General features: G+C 55.5%; 2 protein-coding genes and 1 long non-coding RNA gene across 9 annotated transcripts in view; 1 reads left to right on the forward strand and 2 right to left on the reverse strand.

The window, feature by feature from the left end:
* Positions 1-226: 226 nt before the first annotated feature.
* On the forward strand, positions 227-14,407 carry DOK4 (docking protein 4). 7 transcript variants are annotated; one of them, XM_003916940.5, is made up of 9 exons: positions 227-413; positions 6,710-6,958; positions 10,370-10,477; positions 10,678-10,792; positions 11,081-11,200; positions 11,321-11,510; positions 12,269-12,407; positions 12,575-12,698; positions 12,816-14,375. In XM_003916940.5, exons 2-9 carry the CDS (start codon positions 6,893-6,895, stop codon positions 12,932-12,934), a joined length of 981 nt encoding a protein of 326 aa, XP_003916989.1. In that variant the 5' UTR covers positions 227-413; positions 6,710-6,892; the 3' UTR covers positions 12,935-14,375. The 7 variants fall into 7 exon arrangements, 6 of the variants coding, with proteins under 6 accessions (XP_003916989.1, XP_021787713.1, XP_021787715.1 ...); XM_031658205.1 differs by lacking the exon at positions 227-413 and adding an exon at positions 6,031-6,108; XM_021932021.2 differs by having other exon boundaries at positions 12,575-14,407.
* On the reverse strand, positions 6,843-8,738 carry LOC103880470. The gene is made up of 3 exons (XR_004179768.1): positions 8,652-8,738; positions 7,385-7,512; positions 6,843-6,927 (listed from the first exon to the last, which is right to left on the reverse strand). It is a non-coding gene; the product is annotated as an uncharacterized LOC103880470 (long non-coding RNA).
* POLR2C (RNA polymerase II subunit C) overlaps positions 14,324-19,938 on the reverse strand; it is a 12,026-nt gene continuing 6,411 nt past the window's right edge. Inside the window, exons 5-9 of the mRNA XM_003916941.5 lie at positions 17,330-17,458; positions 16,536-16,587; positions 16,167-16,335; positions 15,942-16,016; positions 14,324-15,336 (exon numbers count right to left, since the gene is read on the reverse strand). Of these exons, the coding sequence (XP_003916990.1) occupies positions 15,192-15,336; positions 15,942-16,016; positions 16,167-16,335; positions 16,536-16,587; positions 17,330-17,458 (570 nt within the window). The 3' untranslated portion in view covers positions 14,324-15,191. The remainder of the gene's footprint in view (positions 15,337-15,941; positions 16,017-16,166; positions 16,336-16,535; positions 16,588-17,329; positions 17,459-19,938) is intronic.

Below are 19,938 nucleotides of genomic sequence, written 5' to 3' on the forward strand. Positions count from 1 at the left end.
CTGGGAGCTGATGTGGAGTTCAGCTTTCAGGGGCTGAGAGACGATGTGGGCTTTTGGGCCCAGAGAGGGGTGGTGGGAATGAGCTGGGGGTACCAGGGGCGACTTGAAACGGGTGCGGGGGTGCCAGGGCAGAATCGAGTGTCCCGCGGCTCGGAGGTATACGGCGGGGGCTGGCCGCCGGGGCGGGGCAGGGGGCGGGGCGTAGCGGTGGGACCGGGCGGCGGAGGGAGCCGAGCCTAGTCCCAGCCTGAGCCCGATCCTTAGCCGGGCGGCCGCACCTCCCTCGCCGTCCCCGCCTGGAGCCCGGCGCCACCGCCGCCCTGCCGCCCCCGCCGGCCGCACCGTGACGCGGGCATGAGCCTGCTCCGCGGCCCCGCTGAGCAGGCGCTCCTGGCCCGGGCCTCGGCGCCCAGGTAAATTGGGGGGCGCGAGGCAGGGAGGGGAACATAGGCCGCGCAGAGCCCGCGAGAGCCCCGGCGACTCCCACCCCTGATTACCCTCAGTCACTTCCCGAACCTGAGGGACGCTCCGTCCCATGGGACCTTCCTACTCTGGGGTGGAGGGGCTCAGAGACCCGCCCCCTACAAGCCAGTGCCTGGGCCCTGAAACTCCCTGCGCTCTCTCCACCCTCAGCTCTCGTCTCCGGGGTAGCCCAGGTCGCGAGATGACCTCACCCGCACCCACACAAACCCCATCCGAACAACCCAGGCCCTGCGCTCCCGGGCCTGCCAGCCGGAAGGGGCATAACCCAGCCCCTGGCAGCTCCCAACCTTCTACCAGCCTTCCTACTCCTCCCCGGGGCCTCCTGTTCTCTCAACTCCTCCAAATTCCAAGAGATGATTTTTTGTACCCCAGCTGGCCCCCACTGCCGACCCCCTCCTGACTATGGGGTTTCTCCCTACAGCCCAAACTCATGACCAGCTGCCTCCTGTCCTTGAACCTTTCTCCACTGGCCCCCAAGGTCTGTCTACCTTTTCCCCAGTGGCCCGCAAGGCCCTGAATCCAGTTACATGCTTTCTGTTACTGAAAAGGGGCATTAGCTGAGGCTGGGCACCTGGGTGATGTGGCAGAGCAGGGGCTCTGTGCAGCCCGCCTGCCCCAAGCCATGGGGACACGTCAGTTGCTGGGGCGCTTCCGCTTGGATGGAGGGTGTGGGTTGGAGGGGTCTGATGGCGAGGGCAGCGAGGGGCCTGGCAGCAGCTCTAGGAGACTACACTTTACTGTGTGGAGTGGGCTTGCTTAGGGCAGGTTCTTTCCTAGACCCTTTCAGAGGGATGTGGCACAGGTACAGGCTCTTCCTGCCCCTGCCCCCGCCCCCAACTCTGGTCCCAGGAGCTGTGTCTCCTCTCCCCAGTTGCTTGCGTTGCTGTGCTGGTACTGGTTACTCCCAGCATTTCCCTCCTGGGCAAGGCAGCAGGGCTGGGCATGACCTCACCCCACAACCCTGGCCAAGGTGGGGCTGCCCAACCAGGCCTGGCCTCGGTGTCAGCAGCACACTCTTCCCTGAGGCAGCTCTGAACCAAACTGCGGGTCTTGAGCGCAGCTGGTTCTCCAGTAACAACAGCCTGCTGGCCATGCCAGTCAGCGCTGAGACCCAGGAGCTGGGAGCCTGCTGTGGCTCACTCACCTCTGGAAGCTGAGCCAGGTCCAGCCAGATGGAGGCTGGTGGTGGTGGAAGAAAGGATGGGGGGGAGGACAAGTCCTGGAGAGAACGATGCATTCAGACCCCAAATATTGAGCGTCTCCTCCCCACCGGGCACCATTCAAGGAGCTGGGATAGAGCTGTTAACTAGACAGACGAGGCTGAGCCACCAGGGAGCTGACATTCCAGATGTCCCTCTGTGGTCAGAAACAAATGGACAGATGTAGGAACAAGAAAATCCCATGGTGGTGTGCGATGAAGGCAGCCACACCTCATGTTGTGAGAGAGGCTGGCTAGCGGGGATCCTTTGGTGAGGGTAGTCAGGGAAGGCCTCCTGGGGGAGGTGGATGAAGCAGTGGAATGAACCATGAGCGTGTGAGGGAATGATGTTGTAGGTGGGAAACAGCTAGTGCAGTGGTCCCTCGAGGGAGGGGTTTGGCATGTTGAGGGGTGGGCAGGGGACCCAGGAGAGCAGAGTGGTATGCAGCCACAGCATTACTCTCTTGGCTTAAGGGTCTGGGGGACCGTGGCTGTTCAGATGTCCCCTCCTTCTGCCATCCCTCTCTGCCCAGGTGGGTATTTGGTCTGTCTTTGCCATCCACCTTGATGGGACTCACCACGTTTCGTGTGGTCGCCCCATGGGGATCTGTTGGGAGCACTCCCAGCCTGCCCCTGATAACAATCTGGGGGTGGGGTGGGGGGAGAGCAGCAGGTGATGGGAAATGGCCCTGGTGCTGGAGAGAATCCCACAGATCCGATCTTCGCCGTGGGGTAGAGACAGCCAGATGACACCGAGATGGTGTCCAGGTAGGGCTGTTCCTGCAGCCTGATAAGATCCGATCTGTCAGGGATGGGGAGGCCCAGCTAGGCAGGCAGCCGCCCGCTCAGTCATTGGTTGCAGTCTCAGCGAGTAGCGTTTGTTCTGGAGCCAAAGCCTCCAGGCAGAATCCAGGTGCGAGAGGGAGTGCTCAGCGTGGCTGCCCCATGGGGCAGGTGGGCAGGGAGGGCCCTGGAAGTCTCCCAGCCCCCCGCCCCCCAGGACACCCACCCTTCCTGGGGAGAGGAGCGTTTTGGAGCTGGCTGTACCTGCACGGGAGCCTGTGGTGGCCTGGCACCAGGCAGGTACTGTCCCTGGGTAAGCAGCAGTGTTGGTACCAGGCTGGGAGGCGGGATACGGGGGGCCCTTGCTCCCCTCCTCCTGCACTGGAACCCTGAGAGGGGCTGCTGGACACCCTGCTTAGCTGGGAGCTCGGAGCTCACAGTGCTGGGGAAGGACCCAAGACCTCAGGTTCTCTCAAAGTAGCAAGCATTCTTCCTGCTGCAGGCCTTTGAGGCTGGCGGTGGCTCAGGAGTGGATGGGGACAGTGGCCCCAGGGACAAACAGGGCAGGGGCTACTTCAGCCCGATTCCTGGCCTGCCCAGCCTGAGCTGCCCTCCACTTTTTGTATTTTTTTAATTGATTTTTTTGAAATTTTTTAGAGACAGACTCTCACTCTATCACCCAGGCTGGAGTAAAGTGGCTTCATCACAGCTCACTGCTACCTGGAATTCCTGAGCTTGAGTGATCCTCCCATGTCAGCCTCCCCAGTAGCTGTGACTACAGGCACGTGCCACACGCCCGGCTAAGTTTTTCATTTTTTGTAGAGACGAGGTCTCTCTATGGTGCTGGGGCTGATCTTGAACTCCTGGCCCCAGGTGATCTTCCCACTTTGGTCTCCCAAAGTGTTGAGATTACAGTTGTGAGCCACTGTGCCCGGCCTGCCCTCCACTTCTTGCTGTCCTATTGGGCCTTCACAGGCTCAGCTTGGGGGCTGCCTCGCTTGCTTAACACGGTGCATTCCTTCTGGAGGATGGTGGGTTGGTTCTGGGCTCCCCCTACCACTTGACACCACTGCCTGTCAAATTTGTGGCTCCACCTGTTGGCCCTGACCTTTCCCTCCTCTCCATTCCCAACCCCCCTTTGCCACACCATTTTAGCTCCTAGGTTAGGTCTTGCTCTTGCAAACCTCATTAGGGACTAAGTGTGGCCAGGGGTCCCTGTGACTCAGGGCCAGAGTAAGCTGGCAGGACTTTGCCACCCAGCCTTCCCGGTGAAGGTTACTCTTCCTGCTGGGGACCTGGGGTATGGGACAGGGACAGACTGCCTATGGACAGACGCAGCAGGAGCACTCCTGAGAGCTTGGGGCCACAGTCCCTGGTGGGGCGACACTGGGAAGGAGCAGGCTGGATTCTGGTGGTTTCATCGCCCTGTCTGAGCAGCAACTCTTGAAAACTATATCCCTTGAAGAAAACAATGTATATATATATAGCCCTTGGAGTTTTCAAGGTAGAAGCTCTAGCCAGGTGCAGTTGCTCACACCTGTAATCTCAGCACTTTGGGAGGCCAAGCCTTGTGGATCACTTGACCCCAGGAGTTCAAGACCAGCCTGGGCAACATGGTGAAAACCCATCTCTACAAACAAGTTTTTAAAAATTAGCTGGGCATGGCAGTATGTACCTGTGGTCCCAGCTATTCAGGAGGCTAAGGTGGGTGGATCACTTGAGCCTGGGTAGTTGAAGCTGCAGTAAGCCGTGATCGCACCCCTGCATTCCAGCCTGGGTGACAGAGAAGGACCCTGTCTCAAAAGAAGAAACAGAAGGCCAGGCACGGTGGCTCATGCCTGTAATCCCAGCACTCTGGGAGGCCAAGGCGGGTGGATCATGAGGTCAGGAGATCGAGACCATCCTGGCTAACATGGTGAAACCCCATCTCTACTGAAAATACAGAAAATTAGCCCCGCGTGGTGGCGGGAGCCTGTAGTCCCAGCTACTCGGGAGGCTGAGGCAGGAGAATGGCATGAACCCGGGAGGCAGAGCTTGCAGTGAACCGAGCCAGCCTGGACAACAGAGCGAGACTCCGTCTGAAAAAAAAAAAAAAAGAAGAAAAAGAAAAAGGGTAGAAGCTGTTGTCCCAAGTGGGCAGGCAGGTGCCTCATGGATTCATTTCCTCATTTAAAGTAGGTAGATTTATTCACTTTTTTTTTTCCAGTGGGGAAATTGAGGCACAGCGTCTTAAGCGGCTTGCCCAGGACCACACAGCCAGCTAGATTCACACTCCAGGCTGTGCTATGTCTGGGCTGCGCTGGATGAACCCGAGGGGCCCAGTGGCTTCCTGTAGACGTGTTCTGATAGGGGGCTTCCACACTGTGGACCCACAGCCAGTGGCCAGCCTGCTAATCCTCTTGGAGGGGAACTCCTGAGCTGGTCCTTGCTCTGGGGAGAAGGCAGCCCCAGAGGCAGGCGGTGAAGACAGAGATGAGAAAATTGACCCATCTCTAGCTGCCAGAGCCCAGGTGTGGCAGAGCTGTTGGGGATCAGTTGCCAGTGGGGGACCCCAGACCAGACCTTATAGGAGGAAAGTAGACCACCTAACTGTGGGAGGGTCTTGGACCCCAGGGAGCTGGGATAGAGGCAGTGAATGGGCAGGAGTGGAATTGGGGGGTATCAGGGTGCAAGTGGGATAGGGGAGCATTACCCTCTCTGCCCGTCCCTTGTTTGTGTGTGCCCACTGGGGTAGTCCCATCTGTTCCTTGTTAGGCACTCAACAGACAGGCCTCCAGGACATTAATTAATGCCAAGCTGCTGGCACAACCAGCAGCATGCCTGCCCCAGGGCCCCGTTCTGGCAGCACAGATACCCAGCTGACCCCAGAAATGCTGCCCTGTTCCCACCCGGTGATCCTGAAGACACAGGGGCCACATTGCTGGCATAATCCTGCCCCTGAGGCTGGATGGCAGGGAAGGCTTAGGTGGCAGGCAGCCAGAGATGGCAGTAGGATGTTCCCCCTCAGACTGGCCTCCATCACCACCCTGGACCTTCTCCTTCATCCCTGGCTCTGCCCCAGGCCTGCTGTGTGACCTTAGTCATGTAACTTACCCTCTCTGGGCAACTTTCTTTCCCCATCTATAAAATACAGGGGTTAGACTGGGTCATCACTGAGGTCTCCCTTTGAGTTTGAGTCTTTGTTATCTGTAGATCCGCCTGATTTGGGGTGGCCCTGCTGGTACCCCCATTTCCTGCTCCATATTTACCTCTCTCTGGTGTCCCACACTGTCTCCTGCATGTCTTGTTGCCCCAGGCCCTGGCTGGTTCTCCTATAATTAACTCCTGCCCATGCTCAGGACATAGCAGGCCAGACCCAGTGGCTTGGCCAGACCCAGTGGCCTGTTGGGACCTGGGCCCCACCCTCACGGACTGGCCAGCGTTCCCAACCCCAGGGCCAGGGCAAGGCGTCTGCTCCCACAGTGGCCACCTCCAGCCGGCCCAGAACATTCCTCAGGCTTATCTGGGGGCCCGCCCCACTGGACTCTGCCCTCCCACCCAGGAAGCAGCACCCAGAGCTGTGTGCGGAAGAGTTGCAGGGCCTGGGAGCAGACCCTGCGTGAGCTCAAGGTAGTGATTCTTAGCCTGGGGCTGGAGAGAAACAGGTAGAGGACCGGGTCCGGCAGGGGGGCAGAGGGGTTTGTGGGGGCTGCTGAGCTGACTAGGCAAATTGTCTTTAACATTGCAGAGCGTGGGGTTCACTCAGACACCCAGGGGTCATCTCCTGGGACCCTCATCCCCCATCTCTGGGAAGCGCTTGCCCCTACCCCTGGGAGCGCTTGTACCCAGGAAGGGGCTTTTGCTCTTGGCAAGTTGCCCTAAATTTGCCCCAGAGTTATCACAGTTGATGGGGCCCCAAGCCCGAAATGCTGAGGAACAGCACTCCCCGCCACTTCCCTTCCTAGGTCCCCACCTCCACAGCAGGAGCCAGAGCCAGTCCTCCCAGGAAGGGGTTAACTGCCAGCCCCAGCCGTGAGGGAGGGGACTGGGCTGGACCATTTTCCTCACTGCTGCCTCCACCTCGGTTTTCCTGAATGGTTCTGTCGTCCTGGGGTGGGGAGGGAAGGGAAGGAAGAAGGGCGGGAGGAAGGCGGGAGGGAAGAGGGAGGGAGGAGTGTGGGAAGAGGAAGGAAAAAAGAGAGCGAGACAGCGAGAGGAAGAGAAAGATGTCACTGCCTCTAATCTCCCTGTCATTTTTATTTCCAGCAGGCGCCGGGCGAAGGAGCTGCTAGAACAATGCTGAGGCGGGGGAGGTGAGGAGCAGCCCCTCGCCCGGCAGCCCCGACAGAGTGTCTGGAACAGGTGATTGGAGGAGCCGGAGACCCAGGCACCTGGACGTTCTTCCCCTCGCCTCCGCCAGGCCCCGCGCCCCCAAAAGGTGGGAAAAGCATGGCGACCAATTTCAGCGACATCGTCAAGCAAGGCTACGTGAAGATGAAGAGCAGGAAGCTCGGGGTGAGTGACCCTGACCTGCGGAGGTGCCCTGCCAAGGGAGGGGGTCCCGAGGACTGGGTCCCGGGCACGGAGGCATGGTGTGTGGGGCATGCGGCTGCCCGCCGGCTGCCGGGCATCGTGCATCTGTGGTCTCGGGGCTCCTCGCCAGCGTGCTGCCTGGCATGTGCCTGGGCTGGATTCTGTCTGCTGCAGCCCCCGCCCCAGAGGGCTGGCTGGCATCCCAACAGCTGGGCCAGTGGTGGTGGTGGTGGCAGCAACGGTGGCTGCCGATGGGCAGGCGGCTCCCCTGCTATTGTTGAAGTTGTCACCACAGCAGCAGCAGGAGCGGCTGGCAAGGCCGGGCTGTGTCTGAGCTGAGAAGCAGCGTCTCTCTTCCCCTGGCCTCCTCTCCCTTCCGTTTGCCCCCCACCCCCGGCCTCCCCTTACCTCTCCTGGCCTCTTTTCTTTTAGGTCCTCTCCCCTTGCTTCCGACTGCTTTCCGTGTGCAGATACTTAGTATATTTCAGATTGTCGTTTTCAATGTTAAAGAAGTGTTTGAAAAGGGGAGTGGTTGGCTGGGGGAGATGGGGTGGTGTGAGGCGCTGAAGCTGATATTTATGTGGTTTCCAAATGAGAACTTTGGGCAGAATGGTCCAGTGCTCTGGGACAGGCTGCTTCCCTCCAAGTTGTTGGCTTGGTGCTTGGCCCTGAACTGGGGGCTTGAAGGGGCTACAGAGAAGAGGTCTCACTGGGCGTGCATCCTGTCCTACCCCCTGTAGACCCCCAACTGGTGAAGACCCCTCCGAAGACAGGAGCATAGGGGATCAACTTCCTGATCTCGGTGAGGCTGTCTGAGAGCTGCCTCTTTTCCTCTGCCAGGCCCCCCTGCCAAAGACAGGTCTGGCAGCTAGCTGCCCCTTCTCCTGTAGGAAGGACAGCCCTGGTGACTGAGGTCACCCAAGTCTCGTGTTTGACCCCGGACTCCTGTCCCTCTCTCCCTTTTCTTTCCCATTGCCTTGAAGGGGTGGGTGAGCTCAGGCTGCTCAAGGCTTCCTGGCTCAGCCTGAGGGGGGTGGGGGGCATGCGGAGTGGCAGAGGGATCTGCCACCTGGCTTCCCTACCTGGTTACCAGACAGAGCAGGGCTGGCCTTGGAGAGGGCGGTTCTGGCCCCACCTCCCCTCCTGTTCCTCCCCACCCTGGGGCTCAGCCTAGTTGAGACTGGGCCCTGGCAGCCATCGGCTGCTTTGCTGTTCCTCTGAAAGGCGGATCAGCCCACTGACTTGGAGCACAGAACAAAGAGAGAAGCTGAGGCTGAGGTAGGGAGGCCAAGGAAGCAGCGGCTTCGCTTCTAACATCACTCCTCATTCCTATGGCCCCAGACTTAGCAGGTCCCCAGGGCCAGCTGGGCTGAGGCCTTGCCCAGGGCAGAGCATGCCAGGAAGGCACCGGCTACAAGGGCAGCCACTTGGGCTCAGTATCAAACCTGTTCCAGAGGGAAGGGAGACTGAGCGGCTGACAGGTGGGCACAGCCTGGATGGGAAGGTGGGGCGTGGCCAGGCCCTATCCATGCAAGGAATTCTCTTCCCTCTGAAACCAGGAGCCTCACTTCCCCTGGTATGAGAGGCTGCAGTCCCTCCCCAGCAGCCATTCTCATCTCAGCCCACAGAGGTGAGGGGGGAGGGGCTGAAAGAGATCAGGAGTCGGCACTCATACCTGCCAGGGCCTTTCTCCCGTGGCAGAGCTGTGGCAGAGTGTTTCTGAAGCACTGATCAAAGCCCTGTGCGAAGTGGGAAGGAGGGCTCTTGAGCGCGTGGCTCCCTGGGGCTGTGAATGTGTATCCTGTAACCAGGCAACCGGCGTGCTCAGGTCCCCAGGCCTTCTGCCCCTGATGCTGCGGGCTGCATGGAGCCCACCCTGGCAGGGTGTATCTGGGTCGGCAGCATCCATCCATTCATCCGTCCATTCATTCACGGTTCCTTCATATGGTCATTCACTTGTTTAGCATGGCTGTTAAAGAGGCTACCAGGATATGAGTGAGGATTCTGAGGATAAAATTCAGTGTCTGTCTTAAAGGAGCGCTGCAGCTGAGAACTGAGGGCTGCTGTGGTTTAGGTGGGTAGAACAGGGGCCGAGCCAGGGTCAGGAGTGCAGGAACAGACATGCCTCCTAGGGTCCCAGATAGGAGCCAGAAGTGGCCTGGCTCTGAGTGGTATCTTGAAATGGGGGCTGCCTAGGACCACTGCACCCTGGGACCCTGCCTGCCAAGGACCTACCCATGGCACAGTAGAGCTGAGGAGAGGGTGGGGCCCAGAGGTCCCCTGGCCTCCTCTACTGTGCTCTCGGCCGCCACTCAGTCTCCCTACTGTTTCCAGTAAGAGGAACACCAGAGATGCCTGGGGAACAGGCTCTGCAGGGCTTTTGAAGTGCCCGCTAGAAGTAGGTAAACCCCAGCCACAGACTTTGGGCAGAAAAAAGCCTAGGTGGGAGGGAGGGTCTGTCCCTTCAATCCTAGAGTGGTCACTCCCCTCCCCTCCCTACCCCCTCGGGGGAGTCCCTGAAGCTACAGAGAATGTAGGTGGTTTAAGGTACAGGAGCCTCAGCAGTGGCCAGGACCAGGAGGGAAGGCACCATGCTGTGGGAGGAGCCTCAGATTCCTAGCTCCGCCCCTTGACCTCGAACAGCCTTGGGTTCCCAGCTGGAACTGCGCCCCTTACACTTCAGGGTTGGTAAGAGAATGAAAAGAGAGGGTGAGTGAAAGCCCTGGGAGACAAGAGTGGGGGTTACCTACGTAAAGACCCTCCCCTGACTCAGAGAACTAGGGGCACGGGGATGTACAGGTGGGCAGGAGGCAAGGGTATGTACAGGTGGGCAAGGGGCAAGGGTCTAATCCCTGTCCCCAGGAGACCCCTCTGTTGTGGCTGGCACTGCCCGAGCCCTGGCCAGATCCTGCAGTAGGCTGTGAGGGTCTGCCCTGGATCTAGACAGCCTGCTGCAAATACCAGCATCACCATTCCTTAGTGTTTTGATGCCTCCCTTTCTCCGTCTATAAAATGGGGATAACAGGACTTATCTCAGGAGTGGCCCTGAGACTGTGCACAGTGCGAATAACAGGTGTGAGCAGGAAGCACTCAGGAACGCTGGCTACTCGCTAAAAGCGGGGCACACAGTAAATGGCAGGTCAGGAGAGCACCCTTTGTGGAACAGCGTTTTGGAGCCAGCCAAGAAGTCAATGACTTTTCAATTTGGGGAGGAGGCTTCTCTCCCAGGGAGGTGACACTGCTGTTGACTCCCGCTCCCGGTGTCCCCAGGCTGGGGCTCCAGGGAAGGCTGTGCAGCACCGCCCCCTGTGGCAGGCAGGGGTGACTGCAGGGCCATGCTGGCGGGGTGGGAGTGGTCCAGGGAGGTCTGAGCCCTGTCATCTCACCCCACAGATCTACCGGAGGTGCTGGCTGGTGTTCCGGAAATCCTCCAGCAAGGGGCCCCAGCGGCTGGAGAAGTATCCAGATGAGAAGTCAGTGTGCCTCCGGGGCTGCCCCAAGGTTAGGAGGCCTGGGTCCTAGCTCCCCCAACCTGTAAGCAAAGACAGTCTGCTGAGGCCTGAGGTCTGTGCACCCTCCTGGGGGTGGCAGGGCTGTGGGGGATGCAGAGAGAGAGAGAGAGAGAGAGACAGAGAGAGAGAGAGAGAGAGAGAGAGAGAGATGCACTGGCCTGGCTAAGTCCCTCGTGGATGCTGTCCCAGGTGACTGAGATCAGCAACGTCAAGTGTGTCACGCGGCTCCCCAAGGAGACCAAGCGGCAGGCGGTGGCCATCATATTCACTGACGACTCAGCACGTACCTTCACCTGCGACTCAGGTGAGGCGCTGAGTGTGGACCTCCATCTGCCTCCCCTGGGGTGGTCATGGTCAGAGGTCCAGCTAGGAGCAGGCAGAGCAGGGCTAACCCTGGGTGGAGATGGTGGTGGGGTGTGTGTGGGGTTGGGGGTGCCTTCAGGGAGCAGGCCCTCAGGGTTGAGGCAGGATAGGCAGGCAGAACCCACTGTCCTTGCCCTCCCTGCTGTGCATGGTGGCATAAGTCAGGCTGGGCAGATGGGTTGGGCTACCGGGCTCCCGGAGCCGCATGATGAAGTAGCATTTTCTTCAGAGCTGGAGGCAGAGGAGTGGTACAAGACACTATCTGTGGAGTGTCTGGGGTCCCGCCTCAACGACATCAGTCTGGGAGAGCCTGACCTCCTGGCCCCAGGGGTGCAATGTGAGCAGACAGGTGAGGCTGGGCCCTGGCCCTGGCGGTGGGGAGGGGGAGGAGGAAGAGGAGAGGAAGGGAGGAAGGAAGCCCCCATCTGGGGCATCTCTGGGCCCACTTGTCCACCCTCCCCCACACCAGATCGCTTCAATGTATTCCTGCTGCCCTGCCCCAACCTGGACGTGTATGGTGAGTGCAAGCTGCAGATCACGCACGAGAACATCTACCTCTGGGACATCCACAACCCCCGTGTGAAGCTCGTCTCATGGCCCCTCTGCTCACTGCGCCGCTATGGCCGGGATGCCACACGCTTTACCTTTGAGGCTGGCCGGTAGGACCCTCTCGCCTCTCAGCCCTGTCCTACCATGGTGTGATGGGGGCTACCATTCACTCTGTGTTAGGCACTGCGCTAGGAGCTTGGTTTATTTATTGGCATAGCAATCCCAAGGGGGAATGTAATGTTCCCATTTTACAGACGAAGAAATGAAATGAAGGCTCAGAGGAGTAACTTGCCCACAGCATGCAGATCAATTGAAGCTATTTACCAAAAGTCATAGACTACTTTGGCTTAAGTCAAATGTGGGTTCAGGCACTTACTAGTTCTGTGACTGTGGACCTGAGTCTGGGTTTCAGGGATAATAAAGTACCTAACCTCCTAGCATTATAGTGAAGACTGGGTATCCCCTCACTTGAACTCTGGAGTCAGCCTGCCTAGACTGAAATTACATATAATCCTCTGCAGAACCTTGGTTGAGTTATTTAGCTTCTGTAATGCCTCAGTTTCCTCATCTATAAAATGGTTTGGGAAAATGCATAACAATGAGGAAACCATTTATGGTACAAAGACCAGAGGGAGGTGGTAGAGAAAACTGAATGGGTTAATTCTTGTAATGCATCTTGAGCACCAGCTGGTAGAGAAAATGCTCAGCATGTTTACATCATGTGGTCGGACCCCCAGACCACAGCCCTGCCTGTCCTCCTGGCCTGGAAGGCAGCCACAGCTTGCAGTTGCAGGACAGCCTAACCAATTACATGCATGTCTGTGGTGGGTCCCCACCGTCTTGCCCTCTGTGCCATCTGTGTCCCCAGGATGTGTGATGCTGGGGAAGGACTCTACACCTTCCAGACACAAGAAGGGGAGCAGATTTACCAGCGGGTCCACAGTGCCACCCTGGCCATCGCTGAGCAGCACAAGCGGGTCCTGCTGGAAATGGAGAAGAACGTGAGGGTGAGGCAGCGGGCATCAGTCCAGGTTACAGGGTCGGGGGAGGGGGGCGGGTGGGCAGGCAGGGCCAAGTGCCTGGGGTACACAGTGGAGGCAGGTAGGGCCTTGGGCGGGCTGCTCAGGGATACTGTGAGCCACTAATGGGAGTGACCCCTTCCTTTGCCCCACAGCTGCTGAACAAGGGCACGGAGCATTACTCGTATCCCTGCACACCCACGACCATGCTGCCCCGCAGTGCCTACTGGCACCACATCACGGGTTCCCAGAACATTGCCGAAGCCTCCAGCTATGCTGGTGAGTCGCTTCCATGCCCCACACCCACCTGCCAGGAGGCTCTGTGGAGGATGAGGCCTATTGGGCAGGGGTCTTTTGACCTAGCTCTGAGTTCTGAGCCTGCTTCTGTGCCCACAGGTGAGGGCTATGGGGCAGCCCAGGCCAGCTCGGAAACAGACCTCCTCAACAGATTCATCCTGCTAAAGCCAAAGCCCAGCCAGGGGGACAGCAGCGAGGCTAAGACCCCATCCCAGTGACCACAGTGCTGGCGAGCACCAATGACTGCTGGGGGCTGCCTGCCGCGGGGCTGGCTGCAGTGTACCGTGGACAGCCTCAAGGGGCTGTCGGCCAAAAGCCTGGAGAAAGGGAGCAAGCTGCCCTCTCCTTGCCCCCAAGGGTGAGACTGGACTGAGGCAAAGGGCTGGCCACACCACCTGAGCATGTGTGAGGGGCTGGAGCTACCGTGGGACTATATACTGTTAATGATTTTAATATATATGGCTTATGACATACTCTGTATCAATGAGATCCCCTTACCCTCACCCCATCCTTCCCCACCAATACACACACTTTTTAATCCTATGACCAGGCCATGGTCAAGGCTGTTTTTGAGTATAAGGGCAGTTGTGTCCATCCTCCATGGCACAACCCTCCTGCTGCCAGAACCTGCTTGAACTACCAGGGCCAGAGGAGGGGGACAATCAGAGCTGGCACTCTGACTGCTGGCTTTCTGACTGGCACTCTGACTGCTGGCTTTTCCCAAACAGCCCAAGGGCCGGAACAGCAGGTGGCTTCTCAGTTCCTCTGGGCCTGGAGTGACACAGGAAGGATCTGCGCTTCCACTGTGCTGCTTGCCAGCCTTGCAATTGGAGTTTTAAGCAGAGGTGACATCTGGTTGACGCCTCAGGTGAAAATCTGGTTTTAAAATGTAACTTCTGCACAGGCTCCTTCCTGCTTTGTAGGCTGGGAAGATGCCCTCGGGGTAGGGATGCTGATTACCTCAGCCATGTGGAGGAAGGCTGGAGCTTGTTCCTGCCCCACGGCCAGGCCAGGAGGGAAGGCTGCAGCAGGACTGCCGTGGGGAGCACCCCTGCTGCCCCCCTCACTGACCAGGGGTGGACAATGCCCAAGCAGAGGGAGCCCCTTGGCCCTGTTTGGCCACCCTCTGGCCAGCCAAAAGCACTCTGAGACCTAGCCCTTCCCGTTTCCTCCTCCCCACATGGTGCTGAGGCTCCCTGCTGTAATGCAATTAAAGCAATTGATTTTCTAGTGCTGGTATTTGTTGACTACCATGCAGAAGGGCTATCTTTCTATTCACGTCAAACCTTTGGTTGTGTGGGGTTTTTTGTTGTTTTTTGGGTTTTGTTTTTTAATACTTTAGGGTCCTGATTTGTGGGAACAGACCTTGTAAATAACCACTATCTGAGTTGTGGCAAGTTGTGGCAGGAGGATGATAAAGCACGCAGCCCCTCCCAAAGGAGCCCTTGAGCTAGGGAGGTGGTGCAGTCAGCCTCGCTCTCAACGTGACCCGGGAATGACCACCCAGAGGGATGAGCTAGCCTGTAGAGGGGAACTGGGGTCCAAAGGTCTTTGGGGAGGGAGGCAGAGCTGGCTGGCTCAGCTAAGTGGCACGATGACGCATGAAGGAGATTATGTTGTGCTCTTTATTGCCAAAAATAAACACTTTTAAAAAGACAACTTCTGTTAATCAATAAATATCCTTTCCTTTCTGTACTGGATCTCTGGTTTTCTCCAGGCTGCCTAATTAACTGCTTTGTACATGTTCCTATCCGGAGACACTGCTAAGGGGTTAGGGCCAGAGCCTTCATTAAGGAGAAATGAAATATTCCTCCTGTTTATGTGGGAGGGACCCTTGCTCCTGCGGCAGCTTCCACCCTCGCCCACCACCACCAAACTAAATGATCAGGCCATTGATGGTGAAGGGGTTCATAACTGCTGGACAGAGAATGAAATATCATGTTTATTTGGTGGGGAGGGGACAGCCAGTGTCTAATGCTATTCCAAAAGGTTACTTCTCAAATTAGGGACACCTGGGAATTTGAAGTGCCAGCCCTGGGGCAAGGACTGGAAAGGTTTATAGGCCCCTTGAAAAAAGGCTATGGCACTTGATCCTAACACTAGAAATCTAAGGTACAACTGAAAATGACTCATCTTGGACAGAAAGGGTTTAAAGAGCTGGACTAACCAGGAGAGAAGTGCAGTTGGTTCCCTACAGGTGCGCTGGAAACAGTCCAGAAGGGACCTTCTGGGATCTGGGGAGCACTGCTGCCAATTATGAACAGCGGTCAGGGCCAGTAAAGACCGGTCCTGCCTAAACACCACTGCATCCCTGGTAATCTATCTGTGACCCTCTTCTCATTGGTACTGATGTCCTGCCAAGACGCTCAAGCAACAGTAGACTAGATTCTCAGAAACTAGAAGAGTCTGAAGAGAGACCCCCATATCCAGCTGCTAGCCTGAATCTCCGTTTTTGCTGAAGCAGGCAAGCTGCAGTTAATTTATGGTTAGCACATCACTCTGGATCTCGTGGCTTAATTGAGTTTGTAAATCACTCAGTTTCTTCTTCAATCCAGAGAGGGCTGACAGGACAATGGTTTCAGGACGCAGAGAGCCACAAGACTCCACGTTGTAGTAAAACCTAGGAGGCAAGAGTCCAGTGAGTGCCCTGTGAGGCAGGGTGGCCGACCCGAGCTCTGGCCATGGACAACCCTCCCTCCTTCCGGGTCTTGGCTCTGTTCCCACATGGAACTTGACCTTGGGCCAGGGCTGACTTCCTTTCGTCTAAAACCTCTTACATAGGGTAGTTTCAACACACTTTGCACGACTGCAAGGACGCTACAACTACCTCATAAGGTACCTGTGAAAATCCTAAAGTTCTGTATGTACGCATGCCCCACTGAGGAGAGAGTGGAAAACCAAGTGAGCAGTGACCAGTGACAGCTCTTTCACAGTCACCCCTGTGGAACTTGGGTCCCAATCTCTGCCCCTAGCATTGACCTGAAGGATCTCTTCTTTGGGGGCTGAAAATCAGAATAGGAACAACCTGGATAACTGGAGGTTCCTCTTTGTCACAGTGACCAAAAGGGGGCTGACGCACATACCACACGTCTGGTTTAGCAGTCAGCAGCCCTCCTCAGCTTGTGAGAACTACGAGGTCGGGAAGAGGGACGCCTAACTCATGGCCTGAACCAAAACCATCCCTTCTTACACACTTTACCTTCCCATGTCCGGGCAGGCTCTTACCTTTCTGGCTTGCCGTTGGGGTCATAGGGAGCCTGCGACTCATCCTCATCCAGCTCCGAGTACTCACTCTTTGGCCTGAGGTCAAACACAGGTCAGCACAAGGTTGCCACTGCTGCTTTTGAGGCACCCAAGTTCCTAGAGAGCCTGCCACCTCTCAGTCAACAGCAGCCATTTCTATGACACACCCACCCCAAATGCCTGCCATCACTCCTAAGGGGAACATACCATTCCTCAGGCTTGGGGTACACTGTATGCCTCAGGGCATTGTCTGGATCGTATTCAAAAGCCACCCCTGCAGTAGGGTTCCACTTGGCATGCTCCTTGCCAAAGCCCTTTTTGGCATAGGCTCGAAGTCTCAGCTCCTGGCCCTTTCTCAACTTGACGATGAGGATGTCTGCAGGGAGAGGCACAAGTCAGTCAAGGTCCAGGAGAGACATGGTTCTCCAAATTCTGACTTGGAGTGCCACTGCAAGACCACACACATCTGGAAAAATGGGTCTAAAGCCAATTTGCGAGGAGACCAGGCAGCACGAGAGGCTGTGTCTGGTCTCTGCTTCCCGCTGGCCCACAGAGTGACAGATCAGGAAGACTCACCATCCTGCTCCACGTAGTCATTGGGGTCATTATCTCGGTTCCGGGATGTCACCTGTAGGGAGTCCACCAGGCATTCATTAGCTGCTCACCTCCCCAGTCACCTCCTCTGGCATCCATATCCCAGCACCTCTAGACTGCAATCTGTCAATCAGGGAAGGAGCACCTGACGAGGTGGTGGCACAGATGCCCCCAGGACTCCAACCCCCACTTCATGGTGTGGTGACGGCCTCAGGCAGAACAATTCCATGGCCTTTAAAAGGGTCCCTGGGTAGGCCGGGCGCGGTGGCTCAAGCCTGTAATCCCAGCACTTTGGGAGGCCGAGACGGGCGGATCACGAGGTCAGGAGATCGAGACCATCCTGGTTGACACGGTGAAACCCCGTCTCTACTAAAAAATACAAAAACTTAGCCGGGCGAGGTGGCGGGCGCCTGTAGTCCCAGCTACTCGGGAGGCTGAGGCAGGAGAATGGCGTGAACCCAGGAGGTGGAGCTTGCAGTGAGCTGAGATCCGGCCACCGTACTCCAGCCTGGGCGACAGAGCGAGACTCCGTCTCAAAAAAAAAAAAAAAAAAAAAAGGGTCCCTGGGTGACAGAGGGTGTGCAGCAGCAACGATGCTAACCATGCAACGATGCCCAAGAAGAATCCAGAATTAGCACTTCTAGGGATCAGATTTAAGGCAGAAGGTAACAGGGAATGCCAACATTTGATAAGGATCAACCCCAGTCTAGCCCACCTGGAGCCAGCAAAAGAAGAGGAAAGATCCCAGGGAAAAGAGGCTGCTCTCCTGCACTGACCGGAATGACCCGGGGGCTGTTGGAGATGAGGTCTCGAGAGGTGACATGTCGCGTCTGGTCTTCATTGCACCGCACGTCGAGGGTGAACTCCACTGAGCACTCAGGGCAGAACTCCTCACATGTGCAGTCCTAAGGTAGGAAGAGAAGCAGGAATGAGTTTACAGGGAGATGGCAACTCCTGCCTTGGCTCCTTGTCTTGGTTCCCTGCATCTAATGCCCAGTTCCTTAAGTTTCTTCACCTGTAAAAAGGGGTTCATCAGTCTCCAGGTTCTTGTGGGCTGTGACAATCTGGTATACCATTCTCATGGACTGCCCAAGTTTAGAGACAACTTATACATACACTGGCACCCACATTTCCTTCCCACTCCCACCAGCTGCAAAGCCACCTCTGGAGACACACTGCTAACATCTCCCTCTGGCCCTTGAACTACTCTTCCTCAGATAACCAAGGCTATGAGGCAGAGGAGGATGCTTTCACACTCTATAGTTCAGCTTCCCAAGAACTAAGAGGACCAGCTTAGGCATGTAACCATCATTTAAAATAAAACCACCAAGGAAGAGAAAAAAGTACCTTTCAAGTTCTAGACTACTCACCTTTTCTAAAAAATCCTTTCTATTATGGAAAATTTCATATATAACAACCTTCCATAATTATTAACATTTTGCCATTCTTAAAACAACTGACTCATTCCCAAGTTAGGGACTATTAATTGCAGTTCCACTTCAGGCAAGAAGACAGTTACTAGGATGCAATCAAGCAAGTTGTTCTCTCCCTCACACCAGTGAGGAAAACCCAACATTCTTTTGATGTTTGCATGATAAGGAAGAAGCAGCAGCTAGAGGTCCCACCTGGGTCCTCTACAGTCACACACAGGTGAGGTATGAAGGTAACCCAGAACCTTGAGACAGAATCACTTTTAGAAATATGAAATGGGGCTGGGCACAGTGGCTCACACCTGTAATCTCAGCACTTTGGGAGGCTGAGGTGGGAGGATCGCTTGAGTCCAAGAGTTCAAGACTAGCCTGGACAATATGGCAAGACCCTGTCTCTACAAAAAATACAAGAAAATTGTATTTTTTGGGTGTGGTGGTGCACAGCACCTGTAGTTCCAGCTACTTGGGAGGCTGAAGCAGGAGAATCATTTGAGCCCAGAGGCTGAGGTGACAGTGAGCCGAGATCATGCCACTGCACTACAGCCTGGGTGAGAGAGTGAGACCTGTCTGAAAAAATAGAAAAAGAAATATGAAATGGGAGAATCAAAACGTAATGGAAGATAAAAATATGAAAAGATGTTCAACCTAAAAAAATGTACTGAGGCCGGGCGCAGTGGCTCACACCTGTAATCCCAGCACTTTGGGAGGCTGAGGCGGGTGAATCACAAGGACAGGAGATCGAGACCATCCGGGCTAACACAGTGAAACCCCATCTCTACTAAAAATACAAAAAAATTAGCCGGGCGTGGTGGCAGGCGCCTGTAGTCCCAGCTACTCGGGAGGCTGAGGCAGGAGAATGGCGTGAACCCAGGAGGCGGAGCTTGCAGTGAGCTGAGATAGCGCCACTGCATTCCAGCCTGGGTGACAGAGTGAGACTCCATCTCAAAAAAAAAAAAATGTACTGAAAGGAGAGGAGTCTGTTTGAGATGAAAAGAGATTAAAGTGCTATAAGGACCAAACGAATCTTGACTGGATCAAGACTGACCCACAAACAAACAGAAAAGCAATAAAGGACATTTGGGGAAAAACTAGGAAAATTTGAATATTGATATTACAGATTAATGCTAACCTTCTTAGGCACAATAAAAGTGTGGTTATGTAGGAAACTATTCTTATTAGGAAATGCATGCTGAAGTATTTAGAAGTGTTAGGATGTCTGCAACTTTCACACAGTTCAGCAAAAATAGCAACATGCATATGAAAAATAAAGCAAATGTAAAATATTAATAATTGGTAACTATAGGTGAAAAGTAAAAGGGTATTTATTACTCTAGTTTTTCAACTTTTCTACAGATTTTCAGAAAAAGCCAGGGAGAGAGAGACCATGCCATCTTTGTTCAATAAATACTAGAAAAAATTTTAATGAAAGGAACTGCTAGGTGATAGAGCATGCATCTCTTTATGTAAGATGTCGCCAAATTGCTCTTAATTGGTTGTACAACTGTCCCCACCAATATCTATGTTTTGTTTCTTAAAAAACAAAAATCTGGAGATCTGAAACAAATAGGGCAAAATGTTAAAATGTGACAACTTAGTATTAGGTGGAAGCATGGGTATTTATTACACTAGCTCCATGCTTTTCTATGCTTGAATTTTTTTTTTTTCTCTTTTTTTTTTGTTTTTTTTTTTTTTTTGTTTTTTGTTTTTTTGAGATGGAGTCTCGCTCTGTCGCCCAGGCTGGAGTGCAGTGGCCAGATCTCAGCTCACTGCAAGCTCCGCCTCCCGGGTTCACGCCATTCTCCTGCCTCAGCCTCCCAAGTAGCTGGGACTACAGGCGTCCGCCACCTCGCCCGGCTAGTTTTTTGTACTTTTTAGTAGAGACGGGGTTTCACCGTATTAACCAGGATGGTCTCGATCTCCTGACCTCGTGATCCGCCCGTCTCGGCCTCCCAAAG

The sequence above is a fragment of the Papio anubis genome, chromosome 18 (genome assembly GCF_008728515.1).
Source record: "Papio anubis isolate 15944 chromosome 18, Panubis1.0, whole genome shotgun sequence".
NCBI lineage: Eukaryota > Metazoa > Chordata > Mammalia > Primates > Cercopithecidae > Papio > Papio anubis.

What these genes read in the sequence shown, in the direction of transcription:
- DOK4 (XM_021932021.2), top strand. Translation starts at nt 6,893, where the DNA reads ATGGCGACCAATTTCAGCGACATCGTCAAGCAAGGCTACGTGAAGATG. An exon ending in TGAAGAGCAGGAAGCTCGGG is followed by an intron (nt 6,959 to 10,369) that starts GTGAGTGACCCT and finishes CTCACCCCACAG; the next exon opens with ATCTACCGGAGGTGCTGGCT. An exon ending in TTTACCTTTGAGGCTGGCCG is followed by an intron (nt 11,511 to 12,268) that starts GTAGGACCCTCT and finishes CTGTGTCCCCAG; the next exon opens with GATGTGTGATGCTGGGGAAG.